The 25,900-nt window shown below is 43.9% G+C and overlaps 1 protein-coding gene and 1 long non-coding RNA gene across 13 annotated transcripts in view; one reads left to right on the forward strand and one right to left on the reverse strand.

Moving 5' to 3' along the window:
- The window catches only part of ALG2 (ALG2 alpha-1,3/1,6-mannosyltransferase), a 107,089-nt gene that overhangs the window by 76,413 nt on the left and 4,776 nt on the right, over positions 1-25,900 (reverse strand). For 4 of the 12 annotated variants that reach the window (XR_006550007.2, XR_006550008.2, XR_003108240.3 and 1 more), the window contains exon 3: positions 11,819-11,913. Coding sequence is in view for 3 of the 12 variants with exons in the window: in XM_045165096.1 (XP_045021031.1) it covers positions 11,881-11,913 (33 nt within the window). In the remaining 9 variants the exon portion in view is untranslated. Of the gene's footprint in view, positions 1-10,024; positions 11,002-11,812; positions 11,914-12,380; positions 13,225-15,157; positions 16,175-22,676; positions 24,108-25,900 lie in introns of those variants that run through there. The other 8 variants (XR_003108235.3, XR_006550011.2, XR_006550009.2 and 5 more) reach the window with 8 other exon arrangements.
- Positions 951-25,496, forward strand: LOC123465595. The gene is made up of 3 exons (XR_006640869.1): positions 951-1,054; positions 8,064-8,122; positions 25,445-25,496. It is a non-coding gene; the product is annotated as an uncharacterized LOC123465595 (long non-coding RNA).

Raw genomic sequence — 25,900 nt, forward strand, 5'->3', positions numbered from 1 at the left:
GACTGCAGCCATGAAATTAAAAGATGCTTTCTCCTTGGAAGAAAAGCTATGACCAACCTAGATGGCATATTAAAAAGGAGAGATATTACTTTGCCAACAAAGGTCCATCTATTCAAAGCTATGGTTTTTCCAGTAGTCATGTATGAATGTGAGAGTTGGACTATAAAGAAAGCTGAGCACCGAAGAATTGATGCTTTTGAACTGTGGTGTTGGAGAAGACTCTTGAGAGTCCCTTGGACTGCAAGGAGATCCAACCAGTCCATCCTAAAGGAAATCAGTCCTGAATATTCATTGAAAGGACTAATGTTGAAGCTGAAGCTCCAATACTTTGGCCACCTGATGGGAAGAACCGACTCATTTGAAAAGACCCTGATGTTGGGAAAGATTGCAGGCAGGAGGAGAAGGGGATAACAGAGGATGAGATGGTTGGATGGCATCACTGATCAGATAGACATGAATTTGAGTAAACTCTGAGAGCTGGTGATGGACAGGAAAGCCTGGCATGCTTCAGTCCATGGGGTCACAAAGAGTCAGATACGACTGAGTGACTGAACTGATCATATGCAGGGCCAGGGACAGCATCCTTGTGTATTTGCTTTTTAGGGGCTCTGTGTTCCCTGCCAGTGAACCTCTGACCTGGCTGGTCTTTGCCTGGTAGAGGAGGCCATTTGGGTCTTTCCCTTGTATATTAAAATCTGCTGAATGTTCCTTTTGAGTTTGAGTGAAAAGTTCTTGCTCTGAAAGCCCACTTGTCAGGAGGCAGTCTTGATCTGGAAAGACTGACCTGGGGCTTGACCATAATTAGTTCAGGTTAATTATTGCCGATCTGTAGATTCGCAGCCCAGAGCCTTTCTTCCCCTGAGCTGGGGCCTCTGGAGGTTTCTTTTATGAGCTCCGAACCCTGAGGGAGGACTTAAAGTAATGAATTTTCCTGTAATCAGATTTGAGGGTTTGTTCCCTGAGCTATCCAGTCAATTGGAGAATTGAGCACTGACTGGTTTATTTGGCCAAAGGATGCCGGAGATGAAGCACGAGACATCCGATAAGCAACCTGGTGAGTATATTGAAAAAATGACTTAACAATCAGAGACATCCACCTCTTCTGCTTCATGAAGTTTTTAGAGGGAATAGATTCATTTACAAGGAGAGGATATCATCTGCGAGCTATTCAGGAAAGACTAGCTCAGGGGTAGTTTTTGTTTTGAGTATCTAATAATCGGACTGAGAGTCTGATTATCCTCCAGTGAAACCTTGCAAGTTTCATCTTAAACTTCTTCACCATAGGAGTAACATGGCTTGCAGATGCTTATAAGTATTTAATTTGCTAAGTATTTACTCAGCATTCATTTGTTTGTTCATTTATCCATGCAGTCACCAGAAGGCACTGTGGATGTAGAATGCATTATATGGGGTTCCTGCCTGTTTTAAGACACGTGCATGCCACTTGTATTACTGAGTGAAAACATGCTTTGCAAGAGTTCATGTTACGTACATTCGGGTTCACAACATGAATATCTGCGGAGACCAGGTAGCAAAGTCAGTGAGGCTGGTTCAGGGATCTGGAAGAGGATGAGAGCAGGTTGAACTGAAGGGGAAAGGTGATGAGTGTCCGCCCGTCAGCCCACAGGCAGTCAGTGGATGCTAGTTCCTTCTCCCAGGAGAGTCCCTCATACGGAGCTCTCAGAACTGCAACAGCCTCACTTGGTCTGAACTTGGATAAAGGCTCCATGCAGACGGGCTTCCCAAAGAACAGGAGAGGACAAGTCCAGACTTTTGTGTTGCTTTGAGGCATCAAGGTCAGAAATAGAAGGGAGCTGCAGCGATATCTTCTTGTCCTGTGGAGAGTGCCTAAATGGCCAAATGCAGGCCCCAGGCCCAGTAGGGCCTCTAACAGACAGGAGCATCCCAGCCCAGAGCTCCATGGGGCCCTGTGGCAAGGAGGCAGCCAGGTGGGAGTGGGGGCAGTGGCTGCAGAGAGGACCCTTCTGCCCTGCGACCCATCACTGCAGATAACCATAAACTGCACACCACACCAAACCTGGTGAGATGCCATGCCCAACTTGAAACTCCCATAAACACTGTATGTATCTGTATCTATTATCTAGATATCAGTGCACTTTCTTATTGTTTTAGGATTGTCTGTTTGTATGTCACTCTTCTAGAGGCTCTTTTGATTACATTCATTTCTTGTTTTTCTTTATAGTTGCATGATTTTTCTTTCCTGTTTAGCAAGCCTCATGGTGATATAAAGGGAATTCTTGCAGTGAAGTTCCCACTCAACCCACTTCTTCTCAGGAGTTGCTAACTAGTTACAGACAGGAATGTAGGTTATAAAACTTTAGGGAAAAGACTGTTTTACATACAAATATTTCAACAGAGAAGTTCATTCTGGAGGGATGTGAAGCTCTCAAAACTGTCATTCTGGGTTAATTTCATTCCATAGTTAATTCCAATAAAGGAGAAAAGAGAGAGGCAGCCGAAGGCACAGGCATGGGTGGGCAGGAAGTGGTGCCAGGCTCAAGAAACATGACTGCCTTGGGCCAAAGATGCAGGAGGAACATGCACATCACAAACCTGCAGGAGGCAGACAAGGGCATGCAGGGACATGGTAAGGATGGTAGCCAGTGTGGCCGAGATGTGTGGTGGTGGTGAGTTGCTCAGTTGGTCCAACTCCTGTGACCCCATGGACTGTAGCCCACCAGGCTCCTCTATCCATAGGATTTTCCAGACAAGAATACTGGAGTGGGTTGCCATTTCCTTCTCTAGGAGATCTTCTTGACCCAGGGATCAAACCCGGGTCTCCTGCACTGCAGGTAGATTCTTTACCAACTGAGCTATTAGGAAAGGCAAATGTGTGGGAAAGGGCCAAAAAGCTTTGCTGGTTGTGCTCTGTGTGAACTTGAGACTGCATTTAAATGCTGGTAACAGTGACCTGAGAAACCATGGCTTCAATGAAACAGGGGTGCACTTTTCCTCTTGGGCAGAGCAGACTTGCTCTGGCGGCCTTACCATGCCATTACAACTTTCTATCTTTCTGCCCTGCCATCCTTCCTATGTGGCTTCCCTCTGCACGTTCCCCTCATGGCCCATGGTGGCTGCCAGTGCACCTACTGGGAAGAAGAAGGGAGTAGGGAAGAGCACAAAGGGTGTCTTCCGAATTTGTTAGTGCCCTTTATAAAGTAGTTCCCCAGAACCCGCCTCTCGCCCAGTGACTTCCGCTTACTTCAGATGGACCACCCCATCTGCAAAGGAGGCTATGTGTGTGTCGGTCACTCAGTCGTGTCCGACTCTTTGTGACCTCATGGACTCAAGCCCACCAGGCTCCTCCGTCCATGAAATTCTCCAGGCAAGAACACTGAAGTGGACTGACATTCCCTTCTTCCGGAAAGGAGGCTGAGACACCAGTTTTGTAGTGTGGCGTGTGGCCACATTCAACAATCAGGGGGATCCTGTTACAAGGAGAGAGGAGAGAATAGACGATGGCCAGGCAAGTAGCAATTTGTGATACAAGCTCAAGGAAGACCATGAACAAAGACGGCAAAGCAGTCTTCCTCCCCTCCGCAACCCAGGATGTATGGTGCACTGTTACCAAGCAAGAGAAGGCTCAGACCCGAAGCCCTAATAATTTGCTCCTATCTTCTTCTTAAAATGTAAGAGGAAAGTTCAGGTCTAGGGAAACGGAGGAGATAGAGCATAATTTAAAAGGACTTCAAGTTCTAACCCCTTAGGTAGTTTTAACACAGGGCAGTGACAGGACTGAGAGATCCTGGAGAACCTGACGGAGAGGGGCTTGAACGGCATCACACTATCTGAAGTGTGATTCCCAAGATGCTACTGGAGGTTATTAATACATGAAGAAATGGCTCCAGGGTCAAAACATTTGGGAAACTCTGGATTAAACTAAGTGAAAGTGTTTATTTCACTGCAGAAAATGTTGGAGTCATTAACATGCTCACTGAGCTTGTAATTTTTTGCTTTTCTTTCTAAAAGAGAGCATCTCCAAGTTTGTTTGACCATGGAAGTCCTTCTTGCAGAGGGTCCCATGGGATGCACCCAGATTAAATACTGGGGAAATAGTGGTGTGGGTAGAGGCTGCTGCCTTATCCGGGCTCTGGCTTTCTCAAAGTGCTAGCCATGGACCACTTGGCCCAGAATCAGCTTAGCCCTATTTCAGACCCACTGAATCACAATCTCAGGGCTGTGGCCTGGAAACCTGCATTTTCCCAAGCTCTCTGGATAATTCTTATACTCACTGAAGTTTGAGATCCACCAGATGACAGAGCTGAGCCTTCAGTTTACAGAGTATGACTTGAATTTACATCCAGGTAGCTCCTCCTGGCCCCCTCAAAACTCATTTCTCTCATCACCATTTGGTATCTGGCTAATTTTCTCAGCTCTCTTCAGAGCAACTTGCATTTATCTTTATTGCCTGTCTCTTTATTGATTTAGGTTCTTCTCTGCAATTCGTCAAGCTTGGATTGTATTTTAATCTTGTCCTCCAAAGTAGCTAAGATCCCTTCCAGCTTTGTATCATGCAGAGATCTGATTAGCTGGGTCTCGATTCCATCCTTCAAGTCATTAATGAAAATATTAAATGGTCCTGGGTTGGTATGAAGGTCTTCAGGGTTGTAAGTAGATGTATGGCCTCCATATCTGCCACTGGCCCCTGCTTCATACAGTTATAGGTTGGATCACACCCAGGATTTCAGTTGTAGGTTACCATTTCCTTTACAAATCCATGCATGTAATGCAAATCTAAGTAGGAAAAAACCCCATTGACCAATAAATATTAGACCAGCAAATGGCTTTAAGGCCTCTTCAGCCTTTCCTCTCACATCAGTGGCATACTGACCACAGGGTGAAGAAAGTTATACCCAATGTGTGCATCAAAAAGATCAATTTTTATACAAAAGGCAGCTCAGCTCCAACTTTGAGGTACACCATTCCAGGTGGAGGCAAGCCCGTAACACGCAGCTTCTACATCATAATCCAGTAAGAGCTCACTTTTCTGAGCATTTCCTAAGTGCCGGACACGGCTCTCACCTCTTTACATGTGTTCATCAACACCCCGTGGTGTGAGTACTGTGGCCATCACCCTTCTTCAGATGGGCCATCTGAAGCGTGTAACACACATGTAGTGCCTGAGCCGGGATGTGTCAGAGCAAGATCTCAGACTCAGGCAGTCCGCTGGCTCTGACCCGTGGTGGCGGAGGGGCCAGAAATGTGCAGGTGTCCCCGCTTTCAGAGAGCAGGAGGGAGCACCGCAGTTTCCTGCAGGAGCTGGGCCTTCATGTCAGATCTCAGTGACAGCCCAGGGGTGAGCTGGGGTGGTTCTGAGGGGAATTGACACTCATGAGTTGGCCACGTGAGCACTGGAGCAAACCTGGTGGCTGGTGACTTCTTGGTCAAATGCCCGCCAAAGCAACTGACAGAAGCCACACACTCACCTCAGTCCCTCAGCCTCTCGGTTGCTGTTTCATGAGATGATGTGCATTCCATTAGTCAGTCAAGCTGAGACAGTGAAGGCCAGGGCCCCCAGAATAAAAAAAAACTGCCACTGCCACTCACTGGGCCTGCGAGAGGAGGCTGGGAGGCTGGAGGGCCTTTGTTCTGTTAGGTCTGTGGAGCGCTTTGTCCGTCAGCCGCCAGAGGGCGATGGCCGTCCACACATCAGATATTCCTATGGGGGTGGGGGGCAGCATCTGCCTGGGAGAACTGGGGCTGATGGTAGGGATTTCCTCCACCCCCAGAGCTTTTAGAAACCTTCATGGCAGTGGCATTCCAATCTTAGGGAGCAGTCTAGTTTAAGAACGGTTCCTGAGGTACAAAGACACTTGATTTGGGAGAACACAAGAGAAACTGAGCTCAGACCCCAGCGCTGATGCTCAGAGGCTGTGTTTAAGCCCCAGCCTTAGTTGCCTCATCTGTAAAGTGGGGATAACACTGCTTGTCCACCTATCTTCCCAAGTGCTCACAAGGTTTAAATGAGACAAAGGAAGTGAAGGAGCTCTGAGCAATATGACTTGTGAAGACAAGAGATTTTGATGAAAGCTGCTGTGTTTGTTGCCAGCATCCTTCCCGTCTGCAGAGAGGGAGGCGGAGCCCGAGGAGCCTACTGCTTGCTCTGTGCTCGCAGGGAGCAGCCTTTGTGTCACGGAAGCTGGCTACTCTGTGGTTAGTGGCACAGAGTAGTGTCCCTACATCTGAAACGTAGAGGGCAAGGGATGCGGGGCACCTCGGAGGGGCTTGCTCACAGTTCATGGATGCTGTCCCACACTGACTCGCTTTGTGACTTAAGGTGAGTCTTGCAATCTGTACAGTGGGCAGGAGGTAGGATCTCTGCCCTTCTAGCTGCTCCCAGCCTTCAGCGCCCCCTGAGTTGTTATGACAAAGCAGGGAAGTCGCAGGTAGAGAAAGGCTGCTCATACTGGGAGCTGGAGGGGAGGGGTGAAGAGTAGCCCCTGATGCACAGGGAACCTTGGACTTTTCCTCCTTTCCTCTGGGCCTTGATCTTCTCATCTGTGGAATTGGCAGATTGGACTAGTTGATCTAGTCCAACCATTTTTTTTTTTTGGAAAGTCGCTCAGTCGTGTCTGACTCTTTGCAACCCCATGGACTACACTATCCATGGAATTCTCTAGGCCAGAATACTGGAGTGGGTAGCCCTTCCCTTCTCCAGGGATCGAACCCAGGTCTCCCGCATTGCAGGAGGATTCTTTACCAGATGAGCCACAAGGGAAGCCCAAGAATACTGGAGTGGGTAGCCTATCCCTTCTCCAGGGGATCTTCCTGATCCAGGAATCAAACTGCGATCTCCTGCATTACAGGCAGATTCTTTACCAACTGAGCTATGAGGGAAGCCCCTTAGTCCAACCATTATCTCCCCACAATTCTGTCTCAATAAATACCCATAGAATCCATATGGACTCTAAAATTCCCTGATTGTGATTCCATTAGGAAAACAGACAAGCAAGCAGACACTTTGCCCTCAGATTGGTCCTGACCTCTAGAGTGCCCCGAAGTGTCCCAGCTGAGCGGAGGCTGGAGAATGTTCCCATGTGCACTCGGGGTCCTTCCTGCCACTATCATCAAAGGGTAAATGCTGGAACCCTGAGTCCCTCTAAACGACGGGCTAAGCTGCCTTTCTGATGTTCCAGGCCTGGATGCTGACCTCCACCTTCAAGCTGCTGCCATAGCTGCCCCTTGTCCAGCCTCTGGTGTCCTCATTTCCAACAGACTGAGGTTCTGTCAGCTCCATGTTGACGCCTGGTCTTTTTGTGGCTCCAGGGGCTCATGGAACAGTATTACATGGTATGGCCCACGTTTCTTCAATTTTATCTTCTAATGCTTCCATTGATTTTTAAATTCCAGTGAAAATGTAAAGCCAACGGAAGTTTATGGAATGTAGGAAAGGAGAATCCATCTAAAATCTCTTCAACTTGGAACTAGGATTACCTCCTCCTACCCCCAAGATCTGCATTTCTGCCCTCTCCATCCTCTTTGCTCAATTCAAGGCACATTACCTCCCAGTTTCAAACAAGCCTTCCTCTGCTGCTGTGCTTACATTAGGACACAGTCTGGCTTCCCGCTTCCCTAGCTGTGACACCAGCATTAACCTCCTCTAGGCTCCTTTCTTGGAGAAGGCAATGGCACCCCACTCCAATACTCCTGCCTGGAAAATCGCATGGACGGAGGAGCCTGGAAGGTTGCAGTCGCTGAGGGTCGGACACAACTGAGCGACTTCATTTTCACTTTTCACTTTCATGCGTTGGAGAAGGAAATGGCAACCCATTCCAGTGTTCTTGCCTGGAGAATCCCAGGGACGGAGGAGCCTGGTGGGCTGCTGTCTATGGGGTTGCACACAGTCGGACACGACTGAAGTGACTTAGCAGCAGCAGCAGCAGGCTCCTTTCTAAGATGAAGACTGGATCCCATCAGTCTCTCTCTTAGAGATACAGGTGGCTCCTCTTTGCCTTCAGGTAAGCCCAGCATCACTGTCCTTAGGTTGCTACCACATAGAATAATAGCAAAGACTAACTTTCATTGTGCTTTCTGTATTTCAGGCTCTTTGCTAAGTGCTGTATGTATTCTACTCATTGCATCCTCATAAGCATCTTAAGAGGTGGGTCATATTACTATCCACTTTTTGCAGATAGGAAAATTGAGGCACTGAAAAGTGATCCAAGCTCAAAGTCACCTAGTCGGAAGGGATGGTGCTGGTATTTGAATCCTGTTTTGGAAGACTGCTGCTTATCACAGTATAATCCCATCTCTTCATTTTGAGAAGCTTCCTCGGATTACTCTTGAGGGACAGAGTTCAAAGTCTCTTTATCTTTGCCTCCAAGTTTTCTTATTATGATCCCCCTTGAAAGACACTTTGCCATGTGCCTCTCTGCTCTGTTACTAGATTGGAAACAACTCAAGCAGATGAAGGCTGAGATGCTCAGAAAACACTGGTTAACTTGAATCCCCCTCTGCCCTGGTAGATCCCCTGTATCATACCGCTTTCTCACCCCCTCCTCATCCTCTCTGCATTTGTGCTCTGCATGTGCCTCCGCCCAAGTCTCCAGGGACACACATCCTCGTGTCCAGGTACAGGGTCCTGCCTGGACTCTGATGTGGCCCCTTCCCCTGGCCAAAGCTCTCTCCCCTTGTGGTCTCCAGCATGCTCCCCACAACTGGTCATTTTGCCTCTGCCAGCTTCTCTTCTGTCTCCATCCACAATCCTCCCACCCAAGTCAGGGAGCTGTCCCCAACTGTGCCCTCACCACCATTACATGGCCCCCTCAGAGCCCAGACTGGGGACACAGGAGCAGTTCATAAACACGAGCTGGATGAATATTTAAAGGGAAGTAGTAAGTAGTATATTAACAACTTACATGGATGTTGTAATGATCCACAGTGAAATATTCCCTCACCTCTTCACAAAATTATCATTCCAAACCACGGAATACATTAGGTTTTATGATCTACTCGCTTCTTTGGGGAGATATAAACCTTGAAACATCATCTTCATATGACAGGGAAAAGAGTCCCCTGGGACACAAGATGTTTAAGAATGTTAACTGAGAATCAGAAATAGTTTGTGACTAATATCGAGGCTTTGTTTATGGACAGAAATAAATCCCCATCTAGGGCCGACCTGTACAAATCTGATCACAAATGATGAAATGGGGGAAACACTCTGAATTTAAAGAGATGACTGGGGGGTGGGGGGCAGGGTTGCAGTGTTTAGGAGCTAATATTTTCTGACCATAAATCTCTATGCTGTTCCAACATTACTAGTCACCAACTAACATAAATATGATAGAAACTAGGAATTTATATCCATGGTCTATAGTCACCAAGGTCTGTAAGTAGGTCATATGAAATGAAGCAGTTCCTTTTTTTAGGATCATCAAAAGAAGTCCCCTCACCCTTCTTTCACTGTTCAGATGAGGAACTATCAGTGGTACTTGGGAGGATGCATTGGCTTTTGGGGGTCTGTGTGACTCAAAGTAGGGTGGGGGTCCTCACGGGGGAGCATGGCTTTGGGAGAGAGAAGACCCACGTTTGCTTCTTGCTTGTTAGACTTGGTCAGGCTTCTTCCCTGTTTAAACCCCATCACATATGATATGATATATAGAAAAGCCTAAAGACTCCATACAAAAACTACTGGAACTGATAAAATAATTCAGCAAGGCACCAGGATACAAGATTAATATACAGAAATCAGTTGCATTTCTTTATACCAACAATGAAATATCAGACAGGGCATGTTAAAAGAAAAACAATACCTTTTAAAATTGAACTCCTCAAAATAAAATGTTTAGGAATAAACCTGATCAAGGAGGTGAAAAACTTCTACACTGAACACTATAAAACATTAACAAAGGAAACTTTGTTAGTTTCCGATGATTCAAATGGAAAAATATCCCATGCTCTTGGATTGGAAGAATTAATGTTGTTAAAAGGCCATACTACCCAAAGCCATATACAGATATAGTGCAATCCTTATCAAATTATTCATGACATTTTTCACAAAACTAAAACAAATAATCCTAAAATTCATATGGGGCTTCCCTGGTGGTCCAGTGGTTAAGAATCTGCCTGCCAATGGAAAGGACACTGGTTCAAGCTCTGGTCCCGGAAGATCCCCACATACCTCGGGGCAACTAAGCACAGAAGCCACAACTGCTGAAGCCCACCCACACACCCTAGAATTCATGCCACACAACAAGAGAAGCCACTGCAATGAGAAGCCCATGTGCTGCAACTACAGAGTAGCCCCCACTTGTCACAACTAGAGAAAGTCCGCACATAGCCAACTGTAAGCCAGCAGAGCTAAAATAAATAAAACTAAAAAAAATTCATATGAAATCATGAAAGACCCAGAATTGCCAAAGCAATCTTGAAGAAAATGAGAAAAGCAGGAAGCATAATCCTCTCAGACTTCAGACAAGACTACAAAGCTACAGGAATCAAAACAGCATGATATCAGCACAAAAACAGATATATGGATCAATGGAAGAGAATAGAGAGTCCAGAACTAAATCCACACACCTATGGTTAATTAATCTTTGATAAAGAAGGAAAGAATACACAATAGGAAAAAGTTTCTCAGCAAGTGGTATTGGGAAAGCTGGAAAAACTATGACATTCTCAGGCTTTTCTTGTTGTTTTTTAATTTGTATTAAAAAAAATTTGAGATATCTAACATTAGAGTGTCCTTATTTTTGATGATCAGTTTTGAGGAATACTGGTCAGGTATTTCATAGCATGTCCTATAGAAATTTGCCTGATACATTTTTTTCTTAGACTGAGTTTACAGGTTTGGGCGAGGAAGGCCACAGAAGCAAACTGCCATTCTCATCACATTATAGCAAGAGTACATCCCAGAAACTTGACTTATCACTGTTGATGTTGACCTTGATCAGCTGGTTGAGGCAATGTTTCTCAGATTTCCCCACTGTCAAGTTTCTCTTTTTCTCCCCTTTCATATTGTACCCTTTATGAGAGGCCCTAAAATTAACAAAGAGAAGTTATACTCCACCTGTTGAGGGTGGGGTGTCTACATAAATTATTTGGAATTCTTCTGCATGGGTAATTTGTCTTCTATTTTTCCTATGTATTTATTCAATCGTTTATCTATATCAGCCTGGACTCATGGATATTTATTTTATATTTTGGGTTATAATCCAATACTACTTTATTTTGTTGCTCCTATGTCCCACTGATATACTCCCCATCAATGTGGGTTTAAAAAAATTTTTTTTAGCAATTTCTTACTTTTTTGGCATTATATGAAGCTCTAGGCTTATCTTGTATATTTTCTACACTATCCTAGGCTAAGGCATTTCTCTGTGAATCCTTTCTTTTACTGGAATCTGGTATTAGAAACCAAGAGTTGGTACTAGGTTTTCCTTTTTCCTGGGCTTTCCTGGTGACTCAGACAGTAAAGAATCTGCCTGCAATACAGGAGACCTGGGTTTGATTCCTGGGTTAGGAAGATCCTGTGGAGAAGGGAATGGCCACCCACTCCAGTATTCTTGCATGGACAGAGGAACCGGGTGGAGTTGCAAAGGGTTGGACATGACTGAATGACTAACATTTTACTTTTCTTTTGCTTTTTGCTACTGAGTAATTTGTTGCCACTGTTGCCTTGCCAGGTGAGACACAAGGTAATATATATGTGTACACTAACCTATGTATATACATATATCTATAAAGATTTCTTTGTGTAACCACCTGTGTCTATATTACATTAAACATGAATTCAAACTAATATCTCCAACCACATCACTACATTGATCATTCAAAGCCATCTCCCCTTGCTCACCTGAAAACTTCCACTTCAACAAGGAGATGCCTGGCTCCACCATCTGCCATCCATAGACTCATTTATTCAGTTCCAGTGGTTTCAAAATTGTTAACCTGTACGCACATGGAAAAAACTTTGTCAACCAGAGCGAAATGCTTGTGTGCCTTTGGTTCTGTCAGTTCAGTTCAGTCGCTCAGTCGTGTCCGACTCTGTGACCCCATGAATCACAGCACGCCAGGCCTCCCTGTCCATCACCAACTCCCGGAGTTCACTCAGACTCATGTCCATCGAGTCAGTGATGCCATCCAGCCATCTCATCCTCTGTCGTCCCCTTCTCCTCCTGCCCCCAATCCCTCCCAGCATCAGAGTCTTTTCCAATGAGTTAACTCTTCACATGAGGTGGCCAAAGTACTGGAGTTTCAGCTTTAGTATCATTCCTTCCAAAGAAATCCCAGGGCTGATCTCCTTCAGAATGGACTGGTTGGATCTCCTTGCAGTCCAAGGGACTCTCAAGAGTCTTCTCCAACACCACAGTTCAAAAGCATCAATTCTTCGGCGCTCAGCCTTCTTCACAGTCCAACTCTCACATCCATACATGACCACAGGAAAAACCATAGCCTTGACTAGACGGACCTTTGTTGGCAAAGTAATGTCTCTGCTTTTGAATCCACTGATTTCCAGAGTTACCTGGCTGACTCAATGGAAAATACCCTGATGCTGGGAAAGATTGAAGTCAGGAGAAGAAGGGGACAACAGAGGATGAGATGGTTGGATGGTATCACAGACTCAATGGACATGAGTTTGAGCAAACTCTGGGAGATAGTGAAGGACGGGGAAGACTGGTGTGTGTGCTGCAGTTCATGGGGTTACAAAGAGTTGGACATGACTTAGTGACTGAACAGAACAACAATCTTTTTCTCTCACCCCTTTTAGAGAGATTGTTTCACATATTTGTACAAAACTCCCTGTTCCCCTGGTCGGCTGATTTCAGTCCATGTAGTCAGCCTCAGGCCGTCTCTGGGACTGCCTCTTTCTCCCGACTTCCCTTCCTCTCTTCCACCCTTCTGCCCTCTTCTTGGACCCTGATTTCATCCTGCTCCCCTTCACCTGGTGTGGACCAAGAAATACATATTCAGATTCTATCTTTAGGAGCAAAGGTGTGTTCTTACAATTGGTGGTGATGGTCCATGGATCTCCAGGGGATGAAGTCCATTGTCCTAGTCCTCCAGAGGATAGAAACTAGGTGCTAACTTACTCACCATCCACAGACAGCGGGGGTGGACAGGAAGATGGGGTGAACAGGGTCAGAGGACACCTGCCAGATGAAGGACTGTGAAGACAGGCTGGGAGGCTGGGTGGGAATCAGCCATGTCATAGCCATGCTGCAGTTTCACAGGATACAGATTTCCAAAACCGAATCATTCCTGGAAACAAAATTTGCCTTTAAACATTTTGTCCTTCAAATATCTCTAATATGTGTGTATTTTAAAAGTCATCAGAGTATTGGAATACTCTGAAAAATCACCTAGTCCTTCGTAAAAGGCAATCTAAATAACATTCTTGTAGTTATAATAGTCTCTGTGGCTCTAGGGTGGGGGTGGGGCTGAAGCGTCAAGTGACATCCTCATCAGTTCTGTCCCTGGGGATGAGGAGGGAGCCTGACAGCTGAGCACTTCTTGCCTTTGATAAACACCTTTCTTATTCTAATTACACCTTTCCCTAAAGTAACTTTTCCAGCTTACTCTTTCACTCCACTCCTTACAACCCCTGTTTAAAAGGAGCCTATTCAGACAGCTTGTGAACAATGCTGCTTCGGGATGGTTTAATCGGGGGTGAGGAAACCTGTAGAGGGTCTTATCTGGGGTGAGCGTTTCAAGCATCTAAGATTATCTCCCTGTCACCTTGTGACCCGTCTTCTTCATGTTACCTTTTAATTTTGGTAGCAATTACGGTGTATATGGATAATGCCCATTAGCATATTCATGGTCATCTCGTCATATTTATTGTCCACACAACTCATTAATCTTCATCTACTTTGTGTGCTTGACAGCTCAATCTATTTTGCAATCTCTGGGAAGCAGCCATAGCCCCCCAAAGCCTTTGTTTTCCTGTAAATAAACTGTGTTGGGGACCAGAGGACAATGGTGCATCCCGTGGTGATTGACACCAGCCATGGCTCCTAATCAGGATGGGACTTCATTGCCAGCTGAGTCGAGTGCGTTATGGGGCCATTGTTCCATCGCTGCCAGGGCAAGAACACACACAGACAGTCACCTTCGCAAGATGGGTTGATTGTTCTTCAAGATTAGACCGAGGTGCCTTATTATCCGTCCCAGACAACAAGGCATCTCACCCAAACAGACACATTTGCAGGAACGGCCAGTACACTGGCTGGATTTGAATTGCTAATGTATAATCTGCCCAGCACAGATGTGCAATGAATATTTGGATGTTGTTTTGCCCATCAGTCTAGGAGGCTGAATTGATGAGGTGATGAGTATTCAATGATGGGTCCTGGACATTGGCCAACAGCAGAGTTTGAGCACTTGGACTGGAGATAATCAGATTACCCTCCAAAGTGCCTTTGCAGTAATTCAGTGGTAAATTCTGTTACAAAGGCTGTTTGGTGGGAAGTTTTTTCCGTTTTGGTGCAATTAGATGTTCTGTTATGCTTCTCAGACTTGGGACACATATAGAAGTTGCCTTCTGTCCTTACTTGCCAACTGTTAGGGCTGTGAGTAATATAGAACACTGCTTGAGTTTGAATTGGCCATTTTTGAGCCTATTTTCTCAAGCTCAGTGTACCTCAGTTTTTCCACCTGTTAAAATGGGTTGAAAAAGTATCAACCATATACAGCTGCCATGCAAACTCAATGAATTGATACCCATAGAATAAGTCCTAAAATAGTGCCTGGCTCATAGTAAGTGCTTAACAAATATTAACTATAAACATATTACTGGTCACTTGCTTGCTCTTGAGATTACTGTGGTCAAATAGGTTGGGTACACTGGAGATAAAAGTAAACCACCTTCAGTATCTCAAGATGTCTCCTGGCCTCCACCATGCTACTTTGCCTAGTACATTCACAACTGTATTCACACTTCCCACACTTATTTGACCATGAAAGCCTTTTCTCTGGAGCATCTTCTATACCTGATTTTGCCTGGGACACACTATAGGAAAATCTACCTAGAAGATGTTAACACACAGTTGAAAAGGTTTAAAAAAAAAACATGATTCAGGAATTTTATATAAAATCAAGCTATTCATATGTGAAGTCAATGGGAATTAATTATGCAAATACATGTATTCTCTCTGAAAAAAATGGTACTCAAAGTGTATTCTTAGGAAGAGGATGATAGCCCTGAAGGAGGAACTCAAGAATGGCAGACAAGAACTTGTAGGAAGTGGTGAGACCAGTTGATTGTATTCAAATAATTCTAAACAACTGCAGCAAGTATCTTGTCAAAACTGATATCAAAAGATTAAAATATTTGGAAGAAATTATTTTACTAAAATAATGGGCTATTGGCATACATCAATGTAGATCAAAAGAATGAAGAAGGGAAAAGGCAAAGCAAGTGTCTTTTTTTAAGAAACAGAAAAAGAAGGTAGAAAGGATGATGCACTTCTGTTTAATAAAGGTATAATAAAAATAACCCCAGTCATCCTTAACGACTTTAAAAATATATATAATACATCATTAAACTTAGATCTGAGGTAAAAAACCCTTAAATACAAGGTTTCTCTGCTTATTAGATAAATAAAAAATGGAATATTCAAAATTAAAATGAGTAAAATAAAGAAAGTCAGGTCTGGCAACATTAATATCAAGCAATGTGGAGTCAAAGAGTATGAAACTGTTAACTTCATTTCTTTATCCCCAGGCCCTTGCACAAGGTTGGTTGTGAACAGATATTAGCCAGATGTATTGTGGAAGTGGAAGCAAAGGGCTAAAGTTATATGGGAGGGATAGTCTGTCTGCTAGGGCATCTTGAGTGTAAGATCTTCATTTTTTTACACCTATTTTATCTTCCCAACTCACCTTCTTCTGGGAACTGCTTCCTCCTCCTTCCTCTGGACCCTCTTGGACTCCTTTCTCCCGGCTATGTGATTCCTCCCACTGTGTGACCCCAGGTCCTGCCCACAGTGGATGGGAGCCCACGTGAGCCCAGCAAACAATAGTACTCCTCCTGACTTGCTTCCTTACTTTTAGGGAAGACACCTGAATCAAGAAGGCTCCATCATTGTCCTTTGATGATGTCTTTTCAAATGCTGATAAAGAAGGCTGGTTATTCTTTGGTGATACAAACAGTAAGATGGAAGTTCTCCACTGCTATTGGTGGTCATGCTTCCTGCCATAAGAAACTAGCCTATAATGAAAGACAGTGATGTCATATATTATGTCAAAATTGGTTTTCTGACAGCATGTGAATTCCTAGTTCCATCTGAACCTCAGGCCTACCATTTCCCACTTCATTTATGCAATTTTTTTCCTTGAATCATCTATCCCTGTAACTTCCTAAATAAATTCCCCTTTTCTGCATTAGCTACAATTGGGTTTCTGTCACTTGGAATCTACAGTTCTAATAGTTACCTTGTTAAAGTTTTGTCTATGTTAAAAAGACATAGTGGTATGTCTTGACGTATGATATCGTTATCAGTTCAGTTCAGTCGTTCAGTCGCTCAGTCATGTCCGACTCTTTGCGACCCCATGGACTGCAGCACACCAGGCCTCCCTGTCCATCACCAACTCCCAGCAATTACTCAAATTCATGTCCATTGAGTCGGTGATGCCATCCAACCATCTCATCCTCTGTCGGGCCCTTCTCCTCTTGCCTTCAATCTTTCCCAGCATCAGGGTCTTTTCAAATGAGTCAGCTCTTTGTATCAGGTGCCCAAAGTATTGGAGTTTCAGCTTCAGCATCAGTCCTTCCAATGAACATTCAGGACTGACTTCCTTTAGGATGGACTGATTGGACCTCCTTGCAGTCCAAGGGACTCTCAAGAGTCTTCTCCAACACCATAGTTCAAAAGCATCAATTCTTCTGCACTCAGCTTTCTTTATAGTCTAACTCTCACATCCATACATGACCACTGGAAAAACCATAGCCCTGACTAGACAGACCTTTGTTGGCAAAGTAATGTCTCTGCTTTTTTAGTATTAGTTACTGAATCGCTAAGTTAGGTGCCCAGGTCCCACAATGAAAGGGAGCATATAATTTGGCTGAAAGCAAGGTGGACAACAAGGTAACTCAGTTTGAAAGTAAACATCATCAGTTAGTGATTTTTTTTTTTAAATTTCTATTTTTTTGTATTACTGAATAGTTTTTCAACCTTTTCACATGCCTACTTTTTTCTGATTTTCCTTGTTTTTGGTTTTTAAATTTGCTTTAAAAATTTTAATATTTGCTTTTAGAATTTAAAGTTAATAATTTTCCTGCTAGGTTGCTTACAGTAGCAAACAACTGGAGCAATCCTAATATATAATAGTAAGCGATTAATTAGGACAAACTATACATCCCAAATAGGGCAATAATTGGAAACACAAATGTCTAAAAATATACTGTAAGAACATAAGTGACCAATAAGATTTTATGTTTTCTTTTATATTTGAATTTTTTTTAATGAGAAAATCAGCTTAAAGAGTATCAAACAAAATAAGATTTTAATGCCTACTGATTAATCACACCCATCTGATTGCTGGGAAAAATATAAACAACCTCAGATATGCAGATGACACCACCCTTATGGCAGAAAGCAAAGAGTAACTAAAGAGCCTCTTGATGAGGGTTAAAGAGGAGAGTGAAAAAGCTGACTTAAAACTCAACATTCAAAAAACTAAGATCATGGCATCCAGTCCCATCACTTCATGGCAAATAGATGGGGAAAAAGTGGAAACAGCAACAGATTTTGTTTTCTTGGACTCTAAAATCACTGCAGACAGTGACTGCAGCCATGAAATTAAAAGATGCTTGCTCCTTGCCAGAAAAGCTATGAGAAACCTAGGCACTGGATTAAAAAGCAGAGACGTCACTTTGCCAACAAAGGTCCATATAGTCAAAGCTATGGTCTTTCTAGTAGTCATGTACAGATGTGAAGTTGGACCATAAAGAAAGCTAAGTGCTGAAGAATTGATGCTTTTGAATTGTGGTGCTGGAGAAGACTCTTGAGAATCGACTGGATTGCAAGGAGATCAAACCAGTCACTCCCAGAGGAAATCAACCCTGAATATTCACTGGGAGGACTGATGCTGAAGCTGAAACTCCAATACTTTGGCCACCTGATGTGAAGAGTTGACTCACTGGAAAAGACCCTGATGCTGGGAAAGATTTAGGGCAAGAGCAGGAGGCGACAGAGGATGAGATGGTTAGGTAGCCTCACTGACTCAATGGAATGAGTCTGAGCAAATTCCAGGAGATAGTAAGGACAGGGAAGCTTGGCATGCTGTAGTTCATGGGGTCACAAAGAGTTGGACACAACTTAGCAACTGAATAACAATATAAATAACACATGCATATATATTCTCACATTTACTCATTTACAAGACTTATTTTCTACAAAAAATGGGACTACATCACACATGCTTTTTAAAAAAATCAACTTAATGAGGTATAACTGACATGCAATAACATGTACTCATTTTAAGCATGTAGTTGATTAATTCTGACAAATTTAGAAACCCTTATAACCACCACCATAATAAAGATATAGGACATTTCCATCATATCAAAAAGCTCCTTTGTGCCCTTTCCTAGTCAATCTCTTATCCTGGGCCACAGCCAGTAATCAGCTTTCTGTCACTACAGATTAACTTTGCTTTTACTTTCCTTAAGGTTTCATCTTCATGGAATCATACAATACGAACTCTTTCTGTGTCTGACTTCCACTTAGCACACTTCTGAGATTCATTCACATCACTGGGCTCATGAACATTTTGTTCCTTTTTTATTGCTGAGAAATAGTCCATCCCATGAATGTACCACAATTTGTTTATCTTTTCACCTGCTGATGGACACTTTTTCAGTTTTTGACTATTAATGAAAAAAGCTGCTATGAACATTTGAATAAGTCTTTGTTTAAATATGTTTTCACTTATTTTGGGCAAAATTTCTAGAAGTGGAATTGATGGGTTGTATGGTGTCATGTTTAACTTTGTACGCAACTTTCTGTTGTTCTGAGTTGATTCCATTTTCTATTCCTGTCAGCAATGTGTGAGAAGTCCAGGTGCTCCACATTCTCACCAACATTTTTACTGAGTCTTCAATTTTATGGGTGTGCACTGATATCTCACTGTGGTTTTGATCTGCACTTCTTTTAGGACCACTGATGCTGAACATCTTATCATGTGCTTATTGGCCATTTGTAGAGCTTCTGTGAAATGGCCCTTCACATCTTCCCCCATTAAAAATATGTGGGTTATTTGTTCTCTTGTTCTGAGACTTCTATACATATCCTGGGTGCAGGTCTTTATCAGATACATAAATATTTTCTTCTAGCCTGTGACTTAATTTTTTTTGTAAATCAGTGTCCTTTGAAAAGCAGTTTTTAACTTTGATGAAGTCAACTTACCAATTTTCCCTTTTATGTTTTGTGCTTTTTGTATCCTATCAAAGAAATCTTTGCCTACCCCAAACGCTGTGGAGATTTTCTTTTCTAACTTCTACAGTATGGCTTTTATGTTTCGGCCTATGATCCACTTCAAGTTCATTTCTGCATATAGTATGAGGTAAACGTTCCTGGCGGAAATGAACTGACCATAGGTGCAGATGTATTTTAGAACTCTATTCTAGGGCACTCTGCAGTTTACACATCAGCTTCACATCCTGTGTGTCACTGAATCATTTCATTCAGTCCCCTTACTGACTCTCTTCACAACCACGTTATGGGGTAGGCTTCTTAGACCTGATCAGAAAAGAAATGCAAAAAAGCAAAATGGCTGTCTGAGGAGGCCTTACAAATAGCTGTGAAAAGAAGAGAAGCGAAAAGCAAAGGAGAAAAGGAAAGATATAAACATCTGAATGCAGAGTTCCAAAGAATAGCAAGAAGAGATAAGAAAGACTTCTTCAGTGATCAATGCAAAGAAATAGAGGAAAACAACAGAATGGGAAAGACTAGGGATCTCTTCAAGAAAATCAGAGATACCAAAGGAACATTTCATGCAAAGATGGGCTCGATAAAGGACAGGAATGGTATGGACCTAACAGAAGCAGAAGATATTAAGAAGAGGAGGCAAGAATACACAGAAGAACTGTACAAAAAAGATCTTCACGACCCAGATAATCATGATGGTGTGATCACTGACCTAGAGCCAGACATTCTGGAGTGTGAAGTCAAGAGGGCCTTAGAAAGCATCACTACGAACAAAGCTAGTGGAGGTGATGGAATTCCAGTTGAGCTATTCCAAATCCTGAAAGATGATGCTGTGCAAGTGCTGCACTCAATATGCCAGCAAATTTGGAAAACTCAGCAGTGGCCACAGGACTGGAAAAGGTCAGTTTTCATTCCAATCCCAAAGAAAGACAATGCCAAAGAATGCTCAAACTACTGCACAATTGCACTCATCTCACACGCTAGGAAAGTAATGCTCAAAATTCTCCAAGCCAGGCTTCAGCAATATGTGAACCGTGAACTTCCTGATGTTCAAGCTGGTTTTAGAAAAGGCAGAGGAACCAGAGATCAAATTGCTAACATCCGCTGGATCACGGAAAAAGCAAGAGAGTTCCAGAAAAACATCTATTTCTGCTTTATTGACTATGCCAAAGCCTTTGACTGTGTGGATCACAACAAACTGTGGAAAATTCTGAAAGAGATGGGGATACCAGACCACCTGATCTGCCTCTTGAGAAATTTGTATGCAGGTCAGGAAACAACAGTTAGAACTGGACATGGAACAACGGACTGGTTCCAAATAGGAAAAGAAGTACGTCAAGGCTGTATATTGTCACCCTGCTTATTTAACTTATATGCAGAGTACATCATGAGAAACGCTGGACTGGAAGAAACACAAGCTGGAATCACGATTGCCGGGAGAAATATCAATAACCTCAGATATGCAGATGACACCATCCTTATGGCAGAAAGTGAAGAGGAACTAAAAAGCCTCTTGATGAAAGTGAAAGTGGAGAGTGAAAAAGTTGGCTTAAAGCTCAACATTCAGAAAACTAAGATCATGGCATCCGGTCCCATCACTTCATGGGAAATAAATGGGGAAACAGTGGAAACAGTGGCTGACTTTATTTTTCTGGGCTCCAAAATCATGGCAGATGGTGACTGCAGCCATGAAATTAAAAGACGCTTACTCCTTGGAAGGAAAGTTATGACCAACCTAGATAGCATATTCAAAAGCAGAGACATTACTTTGCCAACAAAGGTCCGTCTAGTCAAGGCTATGGTTTTTCCTGTGGTCATGTATGGATGTGAGAGTTGGACTGTGAAGAAGGCTGAGCGCCGAAGAATTGATGCTTTTGAACTGTGGTGTTGGAGAAGACTCTTGAGAGTCCCTTGGACTGCAAGGAGATCCAACCAGTCCATTCTGAAGGAGATCAGCCCTGGGATTTCTTTGGAAGGAATGATGCTAAAGCTGAAACTCCAGTACTTTGGCCACCTCATGTGAAGAGTTGACTCATTGGAAAAGACTCTGATGCTGGGAGGGATTGGGGGCAGGAGGAGAAGGGGACGACAGAGGATGAGATGGCTGGATGGCATCACTGACTCGATGGACGTGAGTCTGAGTGAACTCTGGGAGTTGGTGATGGACAGGGAGGCCTGGTGTGCTGCGATTCATGGGGTCTCAAAGAGTCGGACACGACTGAGCGACTGATCTGATCTGATACCCATTTTATAAAGAAACCTAGACTTGAGGATTATCACCTTAGGACACCTTCTCAATAGCTGTGGAACCCTGAAATTCTGGCTTAAGAAATACAGAAAAGTAAAGGCTGATCTGGTATCATCAACTTAGCAGTCTGTTCTAACTCTGCCTGTCAATTTCTTGGGTGAGTGGTAGGTCACAAAGGTAAATCACAACTATGCTATGCCTGTTCCCCCACAAGCCCCCACCAAACCCCAACACACATAGATACACACATACATACACACAATCCCTGAGAGACATTTAGGCTGTTATTTGTCTCAAAAGACATCAGTGGCTGGCCTAGTGATAGTGCTTCCTACAAAACAGTTCTGCACTTGCTTGTGGTCCTGTTTCTGGATCACCAGACTGGTTCACCCTTACTGTGAGCTCCACCCAATCCCCCTCCTCTGGGCAAGGACAGAGCGCTGGCTCCAGCAGCCACTTGGCTCAGAGTCAGCACGGTAAAATCCCTGCCTATCCCCACTCTCAAGGGCTCCTGTTTAATCAGAAGACAGCTGTCACTAGCTGAGCCCCCCACCCCTCAGCTGGCGGGCACGAGAGCACTAGTGTCTGGACGGTGGCACCCTCACTGGCTGTTGGGGATACAGCTGCAGGGGACTGAGGTTAGGAATGAAGGAGTAAGGAGCTCAAAGTGGCCTGAGATAAGGGGCTTCCGACAGTAGAGGTGGCGTGAGGCACTTCGAAATGAACTCAGAGAAGGCCTTCAACGGTCCCTGTGTGACTTCAGGCAGGTCCCGTGCTCTGGGGGCCTGTATTCCCACCCATGGAAGAGCACATTAGGTTGGGTGATTTCTGGGGTCTTAGTCAGCTCTGAGTGGACTTGATTCTGGGACCTGGAAATGCAAAGAAAGGAGGTCGCACAACAGTGATGTTGGCCGAGGTGGAGGGAGAAGGGCTGATAATCAACAGGGATAGGGGATGAGCAGAAGGCAGGGCAGGGAGTGTACAAGTGCCTCATTTTCTTTAAGGAAGAAGACAGTGAAACTGGCGTACTGGGCTGGTGAGAAGGTGGCAAGGCATTTATTGATGAGGCATCCATAGTACAACTGAAAGAATTCTCAACCTGGTCCAGGGCTTCATAGCTGTAAGCCTCAGCTTTTCCACAGTGAGCATGGCTACAATAATTACCTGGAGTGATTCTGAAAAGAGCTCTGCCACAACCTAACCCCATAAACACAGTATTCTTAAGAACACAAATACTCTATAATTAAGCATCTTAAATCTTATTTTTCCATGTTCTATAATTAGCTTCCAATTAAAATAAATAAACTTACAAAAAAAAAAAAAAGAGCTCTGCCAACTCTAAAGCCTTCCCAAACAGGACTTCAGTATCATTAGTCATTAGATCCTTTCCAAACAGGAAGAACCACAATACTGCTCCCCCTTAGCTGACCGAGTGGATATCTTTTGTATGTACATGCCTCGACCCCCACCTCCAACTTGCGTGTGTGTGTGTGTGTGTGTGTACAGAATCTGAGCCAACTGGTGGAGACCCATGAAGGGCAATAGGGGTCAAGAGTTGCATCCACGTGCATATGGGAATGAGCTGACATAGGAAAACAGTCACCTCTTTGAAAGAGAGTGCATGAGAAAGAACCTTTTGTCTCCCATCTCCAGTTCACCTAGGCTTGGGGAGCAGGGGGCAGGCATGACAGTATTTTCTGGCATGGATTCTTTCAAACACCCAACTCTTAAAACCCTTTGAGTGACCTTTCTGGTGGTTCAGTGGTTGAGAATCTGCCTTGCAATGCACAGGATTTGGGTTCAATTCCTGGTTGGGGAACTAAGAGCCCACGTGCCGTGGAACGACTAAGTTCATGTTGTAACTATCGAAGCTGAAGTGCTCTGGAGCCCACAACTAGTGAGTCTGAGCCCTTGTAAGGAAATATCCCGCATCATGAAACTAAGACCCGACACAAGCAAATAAATAAAAAAATATTAAAAAACCAAAAAACCCAAAATCTTTTGAGTTACATCAGCTTGAATTTCTGCTTTGTCAAAGTAAATGACCCTGATAACTCCACTGGGACTTTGAATGATCCAGTGTTACTCCGTGAGGGCTACTGAGCAGGATTCCTCACGGGGTTGGCAATAGGGCAATGGGGTGCATGTGGGATGCCAGTATCTCTTTTAGGTTCAGAGCACTAATCTGAAGACAGAGTATCCTGTCCCCCAGCTTTGCTTTGAATCAGAGAATGCTGTACTCATTCTGAATTTCATGAAGTATTAACGGTCATATGATATTTATGGCTGTCAAAGGAGAGTTGGCTGAGAAATTCTGGTATAGTGCTATCCGGGATGGATCAGGTAATCGGGGTCGAATCTTGGTCTACTCACGTTTCAGTTGTGCCTTTCAGTACGTCTTTCATCTCTCTGAGCTTCCTTGTGTACAAAATGAGGGACAATCACATCCACCTTAGAAGACTGCTCTGAAAAGGGAAGATGAGTAACAAACAAAGCCTTTCTAAACCTGGGGACCTGAACAGCTGTGCCTGCAGCAGGGTAGAGGACTTCTGACTGAATCAGCACACACGGCTTGGGCAGGGTGGAGGTACACTGAAGAACGGTAAGGTGGTTGGACTTGGGAATCAGCAAGCCTTGAACGCTGCTCATCTCTCCAGGCTGTGTGACACAAGCAGCTGCTTGACCATACTAATCTCTAAAGGGAAGAGTACCGAAACCTCACAGAACCGTCAGGATTAAATGCGCTGTCTGATGTGGGCCACAGTTAAGTGTTAGAATTACTAATGTTAACATCCTGGCAGTTTACTTCCGTTTTCCGTGCTTCTGTGCTCCCTAACTTCAGCTTAGTTCTGGAAGCTGTGAATTCCTCCTATGGGCAAAGCTCCATCCTAGGTCCAGGAGGCAGGAGTTAATATGCCAGAGGCTGGAAGCTCAGGCTGGGCTCTACATCCTTTCCAGATCTGTGGTCTTACTGTCACCTGCTGTGGCTTAAGACAATGAAGGGAAGTTAAACTTAAGACCCACAAACTCATGTAGTCCACTTTCGAAGGATTTGCATAAAAATGGTCAAAGAGGCAAAAGTGTTAGTGCTTGGAATGGGTAAGCATCAGTTATGGCTCAGAGCATGACCGGGTCTGTCTTTCCTAAGCCCAGTGTGCAGAGTCATCAGGTCTTTCTGGAAAGGCTGCTGTTCCCTGAGAAACACACGCACCAAACCACAGAAGATAGAATGATCTACTTTACCAGATGGCAAGCTTTCACAACACTGAAGAGAACTCAACTGAACTTCTCATTCCATAAGACTCGATAAACCCAACACTCTCATTTTAGAGACCTTCTTGTTGGTACAGTGACTTCATTAAAACACTTCTGGCATATAGTCCGACACGACAAATCACAGCCTGAAACTCCATCCTCTAAAGAACCTCAAAGAACAATACAGCAGTGCAGCAGGAACCCATGAGGAACTTCTCTAGTAATTTCTGATATCCCCAAACTGCAAATATAGCTAGCATTTACACAGCCCATACTCTGTGCCAACTACTACTTTAAGTACTTTACATATATATGATAACTCATCACAACCCTATGAGGAAAGTTAGTTTCTCCACTTTACAGATGAAAAAGTTGAGCCAGAGATCAAGCAATTTGCCTAAAGTCACATTGGTTAATTAGGCTCTCAGGTCTTTGCTCTTAGAGTTGATTAATGTGGAACCTTTGGCCAGTGATCTTTATTATTTTTAAAAAATGAATTTTGCTTTAAAGATACACTGAAAACTGCTTTATGTTTATTTGTACTTAGGTGGTGGTGGTGGTATCTGGCTCTTGCAACCTCATGGACTAGCCCACAGGCCCCTCTGTTCATGGGATTTCCCAGGTTGCCATTTCCTTCTCCAGGGGAACTTCCCGCCCCAAAGATCAAACCTGCATCACCTGCACTGGCAGGCAGATTCTTTACGGAGCCATCAGGGAAGCCCCATATGTACTTAGACCAACAGGTAAATAACTAACTTTAAGACTGGTAAGTGCTATGAGAGGGTCAGAAAATGTGCAAGGGGAAAGCTGCTTCCAGTTCGGGAGTTGGGTGGAGGGTCAAGGAAAGCTTCCCAGCAGTGGCATCTGAGTTAGGCCTTAGAGGATAAAAAACACTAGTGTCTTACATTTAGTAGGTGCTTACTTAATAAAACACAAATATTAATGAAGTTAGCGACTCAGATGACACCAGGAAACAAAGTCTGTTAGTTGCTCAGTCGTGCCC

The sequence above is a fragment of the Bubalus bubalis genome, chromosome 3 (genome assembly GCF_019923935.1).
Source record: "Bubalus bubalis isolate 160015118507 breed Murrah chromosome 3, NDDB_SH_1, whole genome shotgun sequence".
In the NCBI taxonomy this organism is placed as follows: domain Eukaryota; kingdom Metazoa; phylum Chordata; class Mammalia; order Artiodactyla; family Bovidae; genus Bubalus; species Bubalus bubalis.